Source organism: Trichomycterus rosablanca, chromosome 4 (assembly GCF_030014385.1).
Source record: "Trichomycterus rosablanca isolate fTriRos1 chromosome 4, fTriRos1.hap1, whole genome shotgun sequence".
Lineage (NCBI taxonomy): Eukaryota > Metazoa > Chordata > Actinopteri > Siluriformes > Trichomycteridae > Trichomycterus > Trichomycterus rosablanca.
The window spans coordinates 20,941,488-20,953,210 of record NC_085991.1 but is presented as its reverse complement, the minus strand read 5'-3'; the positions used below and the strand labels follow the sequence as shown (position 1 = coordinate 20,953,210).

At 37.6% G+C, this 11,723-nt stretch overlaps 1 protein-coding gene across 5 annotated transcripts in view; it reads right to left on the bottom strand.

The window, feature by feature from the left end:
- Nucleotides 1-4,982: 4,982 nt before the first annotated feature.
- adcyap1b (adenylate cyclase activating polypeptide 1b) overlaps nucleotides 4,983-11,723 on the bottom strand; it is a 55,570-nt gene continuing 48,829 nt past the window's right edge. The window contains exons 1-5 of one of the 5 annotated variants that reach the window (XM_062993946.1): nucleotides 11,441-11,497; nucleotides 9,673-9,777; nucleotides 7,703-7,837; nucleotides 6,803-6,907; nucleotides 4,983-5,349 (exon numbers count right to left, since the gene is read on the bottom strand). In XM_062993946.1, coding sequence (XP_062850016.1) covers nucleotides 5,163-5,349; nucleotides 6,803-6,907; nucleotides 7,703-7,837; nucleotides 9,673-9,776 — 531 coding nt within the window. In that variant the 5' untranslated portion in view covers nucleotide 9,777; nucleotides 11,441-11,497 and the 3' untranslated portion in view covers nucleotides 4,983-5,162. Of the gene's footprint in view, nucleotides 5,350-6,802; nucleotides 6,908-7,702; nucleotides 7,838-9,672; nucleotides 9,778-10,871; nucleotides 11,004-11,161; nucleotides 11,403-11,440; nucleotides 11,498-11,723 lie in introns of those variants that run through there. The other 4 variants (XM_062993945.1, XM_062993947.1, XM_062993948.1 and 1 more) reach the window with 4 other exon arrangements.

Here is an 11,723-nt window from a genome sequence, read left to right as displayed (position 1 = left end):
GATATACTTAAATATCTGCAGAAATGTGAGGGGTGTACTCACTTTTGTGATACACTGTATAAGGTCCCACAGTTGACAGTGCATATTAGAGTATACTCCAAGCCATGGGGTAAACAGAATTATCTGCAGACCTCAGAAACAGGATTGTGTCATAGATCTGGAGAAGGGTACAGAAAAATTGCTGCAGCTTTACAGATCCCAAAGAGCGCAGTGGCCACCATCATTAAATGAAAGAAGTTTGGAACAACCAAAAATCTTCCTAGACCTGGCCGCCCGGCCAAACTGAGTGATCGGGGAAGACGGGCCTTGGCCAGGGAGGTGAGCAGGAACCCGAGGGTCACTCTGACAGAGCTCCAGCGTGTCCTTGTGGAGATGGGAGAACCTATCAGAAGATCAACCATCAAAGCGAGAGAGTGGCCAGACGGTAGCCACTTCTTAGTAAAAGGCACATGACAGCCCGCTTGGAGTTTGCCAAAAGGCACCTAGAGGACTCAAACCATGAGAAACAAGATTCTCTGGTCTGATGAAACCAAAATTGAACTTTTTGGCCTGTATACCAAGCGTCACATCTGGAGGAAACCAGGCACCGCTCATCACCTGGCTAATGCCATCCCTACAGTTAAGCATGGCAGTGGCAGCATTATGATGTGGGGATGTTTTTCAGCAGTGGGACCGGGGCAACTAGTCCTGATAGAGAGAAAGATGAATGCAGCTAAGTACACCGCGATCCTTGAAAAAAACCTGCTCCAGAGTGCTCTGGACCTCAGACTGGGGCAAAGGTTTACCTTCCAACATGAAGCACACAGCCAAGAGAACAAAGGAGTGGCTTCAGAAAAAGTCTGTGAATGTTCTTGAGTGGCCCAGCCAGAGCCCAGACCTGAATCCAATTGAATATCTGTGGAAGAAGCTGAAAATGGCTGAGTACCAATGCTCCCCATCCAACCTGATGGAGCTTGCAAGGATATGCCAAGAAGAATGGCCAAATTTTCAGAAACAAGTGTGCCAAGCTTGTAGCTTCTTTTCCAAGATGGCTTGAAGCTGTAATTGCTGCCAAAGGTGCATCAACCAAGTATTAGGCTAAGGGTGTGTACAGATATATAATCCCTAAATAAACTATTTTTGTCAGTAAATTAAAATAGCATATTTTCTAAACCCTGTTTTCAATTTGTAATTATTGGCAAATGTGTGTAGATGTTTGCGGCAAAAAATGAACTCAATCTATTATAGAATGAGTCTGTAACGTAATAAAAGGTAAAAGGGGTGTGCAGACTTTCCAGCTTGACAGTACCTTACAAAAAATAACCAGCCCTTGTGTACAGTAAACATTCTCATTGAAATCATTATTTTGACTTACCTTTTGTCTTCCAAATATAGAAATCCATAGAAATATAAAAGGCAGTGTTGTAAAATGTCAGCTTTCTTGAGAAAGACAGTATTGTTTGCAATCACTGATTTCATCCTTCAGCTCTTTTTTATTACATTTCTTCATCGTTTTATCCTTTAAACACCTGTTTACTTAGGATTCGTTGTCATTAGTTGTCATCCACATTCACGTAAGCATGAGTTAAGCTCCATAAAGAAGTTTTTTATTTTCAGCTCTATCTGAAAGTGGATAGTGCAAATTAAGATGTTATTTTCCACTGTCAAGTATCATCCAGCATTATCCGCTTACAAGGATTATTCAGTAGGACTAAGATGTATTATTTTGTTTCTGTTATTTCTACATAAATTATAATCCCCATGAAATAATCAGTGGTTATTAATGCATGAATGGTACAGTGATCAATTTTTGCATGGGAATTTATTACATTTAATGTGCTATATACATCTCTCTTTTGTGTTACCTGTGAAAGTATATAATGTATAATGTGTGGGGGTTTCATACAGTAACAACAGAGCTGACACGCAGTGGGTCAGTCCCTTACAGATTCATAAAATGTGCTACATTACTATGCAGCTGATTGCAGAATGGCCTAAAACTGTTCATAAATTGATGAATTGGGAGTTCTTAGTTAGCTCATACATTAGCACAACATATTGTACATCTACAGGGATTACAAAGATTAGACATTGATTAGAAATTGTGTTGTTTACAAAAATTTATTCATACAAATCTTACAACACTTGTTTTAACATTTAAAAATGTCACCCCTCTAAGGAGTTATGGGTTAATATAGATCGACTTCACATTTGCTAATATTCACTTGTCACACAGAATATTGTCAGATATAAATAAAACTTTCACATTAAGGCTTTTGGCGCTCTTAAAAATGTACACAACAGGCTGGGCTGTGGGCTGAGCTTCATCAGGTTGTCCACTAGCTGTCAAATCACCCTCAAGCAATTGCAACAAGAAACAACACAAAACCAAGCTAGGCTTCATATGGGCCTCTAGGTAGGCTTGGAATAGGATGAGTCAGTTTACTGAGAACAATGAAACAGAAACACTTTGCTTTGCCACAAAAACACATTCATTAAATTTATAACAGCCTAGAGACAGTTAATACTTTTTTGCCATTTACACCAGTTCAATATTAAATTTGATCACAAGATAATGCTGGCCATGCTTTTTCGGCTGTAATTAGATATTGGCCCAACCATCTGAAACAATATTGAAAAAGAAAAAAGAGATGAAGGAAGTGAAATGTAAGCTAAAAGTCTGCAGCATTGTAGGGCCACTAAAAATTGCCATCAGTATCAAGTGGCGATTTTTTTGTCATACGTTAGAGCAAGGCACCAAAGCCAGAAGCCATGCTGTCTGTCACACAACACAATCAGGTCCATACTGTACATGCTCACACGCACCTACGTTTACACACAATCATTAACACATCATATAAAACCTTGGAAACAATGCCAGATTGTAGAAGGGTTCATTTAATGTTAGAGAACAAGAGGTTAAATTAGTGGGGAAATAAGGCTTAATTTCTTTTGTATGGAATGCACTAAATACAAACCAAAGCACAGCAGCAGAATATAGACAAAGACTTTGGATCATACACATCATTTAATAATGATGGATTGAGGTGATTTTAATATTTAAGTGCTGCGTAATACTTATCTTTGACTAAAACCTACAAGAATAAAAACAGGGGTGCCAAAACCTTTCTGAGCATCTGCCTACATCTTGGTTGCCTGGACACTTTGGATTTTAGATTTCCTCTTTTTTTCATTTACTTTTTTACAGAGTACCACATTTATGTTAATAATGATAGTGGTAAATAAAATATCAAAAGAAAAAGCAGGTAGTTTCAGGAAATGCAGCAATACTGCTCAGGAGTCCAGAAGGTAGACTATTGTTCATTCCTATCAAAATGTTGGACCTTAACAAACAACACTCTGTTGCTGTTTCTCTCAAAAATCAGTTGACTTCTTCTAACAAGAACACATTCTGTATTTCTGTATCCAATACACAACATTTTATAATAGAAAACAACAATATTGGAAATAATACAAAGACAAAAATGAAGCAAAACCATGACTACGAACATGCCTGGAATTGATCAAATGACATGCCAGTTGAACAACACATTTTATTAGAGCATGCGCTTCATTTTGTTTCTAAAAAGAAAGAAGGAAGCATTCCATTTTATTCATTTTGCAGACTTGTCTACCACATTTGTAGACTGCACAACCATGTTGAATAGGATTTACGAAATCTATAATGTTTTAAAATGAAGAAATAATGATGAAAGAAACAAAACAAAAAACATGTCTTGTATAATCCAAACTCTACTGTTGTCCAAGTCTGGATAATGCAAAACATGCATATGCATGTATACATACATATGTACATCATGCATATAGATGCAGGTGAGATGGGATGGTTCTTTTGAGATTTACAGAGCAAGCCTCTAGGAAATAAATGCACAACAATAAAAGAATAACTTTAGTGTGAACCATTTCCAATCACAAGCACTGGCTCTTAAATCACAAAAAGACAACAAAGTCAGACATGTAAAATACACGTCTAAAGCACACACAAATAGTTAAACATAGTTAAACAATGAGGGACTCATGCTGGCCACTTCCTGGCCCCACCATTAGGATCACTAGAGATCACTTATAGTAAGCCTTATGCTTGCGTACATCCCAGGTCCAACTCTGCACAAAATAAAATATTCTTCTTTTTTCTATTACAAAAATAAAGTATAACATTCAGAACTTTGATTGTCTTTTTTTATCTATTTATTTTTCTGCATATGATAAATTCGAAAAAGATATCAATATATCAAGCGCATAACGTTCAAGGTGCACATTTGTCATATATATTTATGCCATATTTTTTCTGTTTTTTTTTTTCTTTTTTCCTTTCAGTTACCATTTTAACATATAAAGCTATATACATTAAACAGAATGATTGGTCCACACTTAGAACTGTGCGATCTTACACTCTACAAAATGCTGGGTTACATTAATAATCCAGTTCAGTTTGTTGGGTAAGTTAGTTGGGTTGACTTGACCCAATGTAATTGATAGCATTAGACCTTAAAAGGAACTGGCATAGTGTGATTTTTTTTTTTTTATGTTTTGGAATTGACTATGTTTATGGAGATTGAGAGCAGCAAGAAGTAAAGTTTAAAGTTAAAACCTAGATAAACCACAGTGTAAAGAATAGGGTGTGCATTTTTAATGTGTAGTTAGCTTGATAGCTGGCATCACACACTCACACATTTACCCACTTACTCACACCTAAGGGAAATTTAGAACAGCTGACCTGGAGAAAATTTCTTACAGAGAAAAGTCAAAAATAAAATCTAGGTATTTAAGACCCTTGTTGCTGTGCAGCCCACACATTAACTGCTGTGCTAAGCTGGGCTCGGTTAATTTGAATATTTATTTTACTTTTCATATTTATTGTCCTGTTCTCTTGATGTTCTTGATATTCTTGGGAATTCAACTTGACCCAAACTGGGTTAATTTTGACCCAGCATTTAGAGTGCTTTTGTACCAAAAAATCAAAATAAAAATAGAAAGCAATGTACTTACTAAAATATTTTTAATGGCTTGACTTGGTACATAAAATACATGTTTAAAAGAACACAGGTGAAATGCACCGACTGCTCAGTTTAGGTTAGAATGGTTTGGACTCGAATGCACACACTGGAGGGAGGGCAGTTGGGTCTCTTTCATTCTTCCTTTCTCTCTCTTTCTTTTTTTTGCTACAAATAAGCAAAGCGACGTCCTTTGTTTCTAAACCTTTGTCTGTACCTTCTTCCCAGCACAGCTGCAAGGTATTTTTTCACGGCCATTTGTTTCCGGTAGCGACTGTAGCTGTCTGTGAAAATACCATCCGAGTGGCGCTTGGACAGTGGCTCAGAATCTTCCTCCTCCTCCTCCTCTTCCTCACTGTGAACAAGAAGTCTCAAGTTAGCATAGAGCTGCAAATGAGTTAACAGCTTTAAAACTATGTGTAAGGTGATGTCACTGTATTTCATTCAGTTTTATAGTTCAATTATCAAGGAGTTCTGTATTATTTGAGCAAAGACATAAAGAGGAGCTACGCTTATTAACATGTGCCTTTACATATACAATGACCAATGCCTCCTCCTGAACAATCCATAATGTAGGCAAGTTACAGGCAATACCCATTGTTGCTGCAGATTGCACAGAGGTACAAAACTTTTACAAATAAAAAGTACATATACAAAAGTCAAAAGTATATATCTATAACATCTATATATCTATAAAAATAACAAAGTTATAATAGAAATCATTTTCAAAGGTGAAGTTTGGGTTTTCTCTTCCAACTTTGGAAAAGCAATTCCTGTCATTTACAATGGGTGCAGTCAAATTAGCCCTATTTATTTGGGCATGAAAATGTCACATGCTGTAGTCAATGCCCCAATGTTAAACATTATAAAACTTTCTAATAATCTGTTACTTTATGTATATCTTTAAAACAACATTTTTTTCTGCCATATTTTCAGAAACCGCATGACTTCAGCTGTTGTTTTCCATATTTCAGGCTGTGAGTGAGTAATAAAGTCTCTCTCTCTCTCTTTCTCTCTCTCTCTCTCTCTCTCTCTGTCACTCACTCACTCACACACACACACACACACACACACACACACACTATTGCACCACGCTCTGCATATCACTGACGTGTGGAAAAGATTAATCGGTGCTGAGTGTATTATTATATTAAAGCATTACTGGTGTTCCGTACCGCGCTTAACCCAGTTCATCCTGGCTTTTGTTTTTAAAATAACTCATCAAATTGAAACAAACAAGGAATTAAATTGCAGTAAAGATGCTAGAACAACGTCTCAATAACTCACTATATCTGCTGTCTGCAAACTGCACAGAGCGTATAGGAAAAATAAAATAAATGAATAAGCAAATGAACATGTACGGAACACCGTGACCGCATCACAGTCAAACGGTTTTGCAGGCTTGTTTTCATATGAAACGAAATAATTCATTTATGAAGACCAAACATATATGCCACCCAGATGATTGCATTTACAAGCTTAGAGTAAAATAATACAACCTAATATTACGTGTCGTTATTTTTGACTGCATTGCAGGTTAAAAAAGGCGCTCTTGAATCAGCAGTTCGCTTCGATCCGTCGTCTGTTTTCAAACTTTTTTATAAATATTTTATCCACCTAGTTTGTCCATCTAAACGAGCCGAAACATAAAGACAAAAAAATCGGAAAAAAGACGTAAATACGGAAGGGAGAACGTTGAAACAGGACAACGGAGAAGTAAGTCATCGCCATTGGAAACAGAAGGGAGGAGGGAGAATCAAAAACAAAGATGACGGCAGGTGAACGCTTAAAAATGGAAAAGCCCTTACCCTACACGAACTGCTGTCAGAGAATGCAGATACTTTCGGGCTGATAACTGAACCAGGATGTCCCTCAAGGCTCTATCTAACAATCCGTCTGCATGCTTTTCCGTTCTGAGGTAAAACGCCAAACACACACATAGCAGAAAAGGCAATAACATAAGGTCATTCTATTCAGTACATTTAGTTACTCAGTCTACTACCCTATAGCTACACGTCAGTGTGACGAATGATCAGTTGGACTAGGGAAAGGGAAATGGCATTATCTGCATTTCAAGCCCTTGTTTGTTTAATTTCCAGCAGTCAAATTAAAAATATAATAGCATATAATATAACAATATCCACGGACTGATGCGCCGTATGAAACACCTGTTAAAGGGAATCCATATAGCGCTGCTTAATCATAATACGTATTAACATTCAGCCTCAAAACAAAAAATAAACGTAAAATAAAACGTTTTGTTAACCTGCACATAATCGAAAAAAGTCAATGATAAAATGTCAACGGAAACGTCGAGGGGCTAGCAGCACCCTACGGAACACCTTGACCTTAGGTTACACCAAACGTACGTTATGTTTATTATTATTTTTTATTACTGCTATTTCACGCCAGTAAGTGATTCAGTCTTACAAGTTTCAAGCTATTTAATCAACTACTACAGTCATATCCCTTTGATCTATTAGATAAATCAGTTAACTGATCTGTCATTTTGCTATACTGTACACCTGTTGGTCTTTGTTTGTCTGGGACTATACAACTGCATTAGCAAAACCCCTAAATTAAATAAACAAATAAAAATAATAATAAATAAATAAAAGCAGACATAAACGGAACAGCAGTAGTTGAATGGTATGAATGCGATTTTAATTGTGTAGAATATGTTTTTAAGGCGGGGGTGGCGGTTGTACCTTCTTTCGGGTGGATAGTAGAGAGTATAGGCGTCCTCAGGGAGTGCTGGTGCACTGCGTGCGCTCATTGTCTCCGGCTCATAGGACAGCTCTGTCAGAGAATTCCCATCATCCCCAAATACATCACTGTCTAACCTGGGATCAGGACCAAATCATCACTGCGTCATTGCGACTTATAGGCCAGTATTACGTGGATATTTAAAATTTATATGAGAAAACTGATGCTTTCTTTTCGTTGTACTTACAATTTATTTACGTTAGTGGCAATGTTTAATATGTCTTATGTCGCAATTAAAAACAGAAAACGAAATAAATAACCCTCTAACCACTGCTCGAGAAGTAACGTGCCCTGCGATATCCTGCCTTGCTCCACAGGGTATTCCTGCCTTGTTTCCCGGGGGAGCTGGACCCGCCGCGACCTTGGTCAGGATAAAGCGGTTCATGAATATGAAATGAATTGAAAAACTTATGTTAAACACTAACTGTATATATTTGTGCTAAAGATACAGGCATGGTCATTAAGAGCATGTATGGTTTCCTTTTACGGATTCCTATTATAGATTTTTTTTTCTTTTGTTATGGACAAATTTCACCCTTCCTAAAAATTTTTCGTTTTTCATTCAGCGTAGCATCAAAATGTTTAAAGTTTAACCAATCAATAGGTTCGTCAAGAAACCAAAAAAAATAGATTTTAGTGCACCATTATAAAAAACCTTCTCTGGCATCTTTGTTTTTCAGCACTATTTCTTTACAGGTCTGAAACAAGTTTTTTTCTCTATTTAATTTTCATCAACCGCATTATCCTGGTCAAGGTCACTATACCATCTGGAACCACTGGGCGCAAGGCAGGAATACCCTGGACATAGCGCCAATCCATTGCATGGCTTCTCAGCCAACCCCCCTCCTCTTCAGACATAGCCAATCATGTCTGTCTAGACGCCCAGCAGGCCGATAGGACCGCTGAAATTTAAACCGCTGTGGGCTAGTTTAATAAATCACTGCGCCATCCGAGCGCCTGTCATGTTTTATAAAAATTAACAGCCCTAAAATGAAACTGCATTTTTAAATTAGCCGTTATAATGCATTTATTTTGTTAAAACTAATTTACCACGACCCAAATTCGTTAAAATCACAAAAACTCTCAATTATAAACATCAAAATGCATATATTTCAATAAATAACTACACCGCATGAATTCAGTTACATTAAAATGCAACTGCGCTTTGAAAATTACCAATAAAAACATTTACCAAAATTAATGTAATTAGGTACATTTCATAACCATTAAATGCCCTAAAATACTATCACATTTCGTTTAACCATTCAAGTGTAACTGCGTTTCGTTACCATCATTATGCATGCATTTTCCTGCAACCCTTAAAATGCATTATTTCACAGCCACTAAATTGCAATAAATAAACTGCATTTTGTTAAAGCCACGGTGTATCAATAGTCTTGCTGTTCTATTCAGCACTGAGCAATGCGCTAGACTGAGACAGGCAGATTTAAATGAACGAGTTCCTAAAACTGATTCCTGAAGCTCCGGTCCCGCTTGCTTCCTATTCGTTTATTGCAGCTGTTTGCATTGTGACGCCATTCAGCCGTCATTCCTGGTTCATTCTCAATTTTATACTGGCACATCCCCATAGAAATACAAGGACTACAGCGGAGCGTTAACACTACTGGAAAAATGACTTCGTTCCCTGACCTGAAAGAACCATTATTATAAAATCTACAGTTCTTACAGCAGTTAAACTAATGAACCATTTGCTTAACTAATTCACCCTGCATTATCAAATAAAATAAATAGTAAAGTCAAGTTTAGTTTTTATTCCACTGCGCGAGCACTGGATTTTAAACGAGTCATTTTGAAATAAAATTATTATGAACGTTTGTTCATCTTAATTGAATATAAATGTAAAAAAATGCAATAATGAAAAAGAAAGGCGGGGTTTGGTGGGAGTACGTACCTGATATTGGGGAAGCCCATGGCGATGGGGGTGCAGTGGGCGCTGTAGCGCATTAAGATCCCATAGATGAGCAGAGCCAAAGTCGCTCTGTTAGTTTTGGCCATGCTGCAAAAAGGGAACGCGAAGACAGTTAAAATCGCTCAGACTTACACCTTTTTACCCAACGTTGCATGTAACGCACTTTCTTTAATTTCACCGCTTTAGCTTGAATTTTTGGTATTCCATGCAATACTCCGTTCTTTAAAATTAAACGTAGTTATGTATATGCGGATCAATGAAATAGATGAACACGATTTTAAACCATATAGTTTTTTGTTGTTTGTCACCTCTCAAACCACAATCCACGCACATTTACTTATGCAATGTAAATAAATTATAAATTAGCATTTATAAGTAGTGAAACAGTAGGAGGTTTAAGCCTCTTCACGAATTTGTATCCCTTTAACGTTGTAAGTGATCAAGGGACGAGATTGTCAGTTAGTATTAGACTTTTGCCTGGTTTAAAGCTTACAAGTAATTGCTTAAAACCCTAATCCGGCTATTGAGAGCATTAGTTCCGGACATTTTAGTAATTCCGCTATAGTTTTGCAACTACACGTCAGCGTGACAACGCAGCAGATGGACTAATATTCTCGATTTCTGGACTAGAGTCCTAAGAACATTTCTAGCCAGGGTTTGTTCGATTTAGGCTACATGAGCCAATTGAAAATTCAAAGCCAACCATCCACCCTGGCTGAAGGTGTTAACGAGTCTATACAGCACCGTAAAATCTTTACACCAACAATCTGTTAATGGCATTCCTAATCTGCTGCTTTTTAACAGATCGCCCCAGACAATGCAGGATTTTCGTTTGACTGAACATAACAAAGAACGGTACGTAAGTTGCAGTCGTATTTAATTGTTTAATCAACCCGCATATAGATATAAATATAAAATAAATTTAAAAATGCAAACTGAATAGCTCATTGTACAGAATACCGTAACGATACATGACTATACGTCATCTGCAAAAATACCGATTACTTTAACTATGTGTTACTGTCACTTGCAATTGTTTTATTGCCCTGCATGTTTAAATAACAATAAAAATTATAAAGGTTATTAATAAAACACAACGACTGTACGGAATACCGTAACAATAGTCTACGTTATTTGCCAAAAATAAAAAAAAGAAAAACAAAAGAAAAACATTCCCTTACTTTACTCTCCGTCTGTTTTCTAACAATGCTACGAACTTCTGTTTTTACTCTTCCTAAATTTTTTTGAGTCACTTTAATTTTCTAAATCCATGCAAGCTTTGAAAAGTTTAAGACGCGCAGTACATGTCGCAAACACAATCCTTCTCCGGGCAGGCAATAAAAACGGCAGTAATAATAATAAAAAAAAGAACAAAGAAGAAAAAACAGTGGAAAATCCGGGAGTATGAACGAGTTCCTTCAGTGCACCTTTCCAAGCCCCAAAAAAGAATCAGCCAAACACGGACACGTACCTACGGCAGGTTGGGCAACAGGGAGCGAGGGTGACTGCGGGACGCGCTTCGGGTGCGGCTGCTGAGCGTGTGTGCGCGTGTGTGCGCGTGTGTAAGTGATGGAGAGAGAGTAAGAGAGAGAGAGAAAGACTGGGTTGGATGGTAAGATTTCTCACGGCTCCTCTTATTGCCTGAAGCGCATCAAGCGCCACCGCACTTTTGTAACGTTCTGCTCCTCATCCACCACCAATTCTTTCTCACTTTTATACAATATGTAGCTGCTAAAAACAAAACCAGTACCTAGTGCAATCAAAAAGTCGAAGCGATTCGTCGTGCGCGTCCTATTCGTTCGTCCGCATCTCTTTTTGTTCAGTTTTCTACCCCTCCTCCTACGGATCGCTCGGATTTTTATCCATGAATGGCGACTCATGCTCTTTTTTCAATAAGTCCCATTAAGAATGCTGCGGACGTCATCAGCCCCTTCCTCCCGGAATATTACCCCGTAATTCCTTCCTCATCGACAGATAAGTCACTCCGACACGCCTCAAATAAAACTTTTTTTTTTCATTTAAGTTCAAAGGCT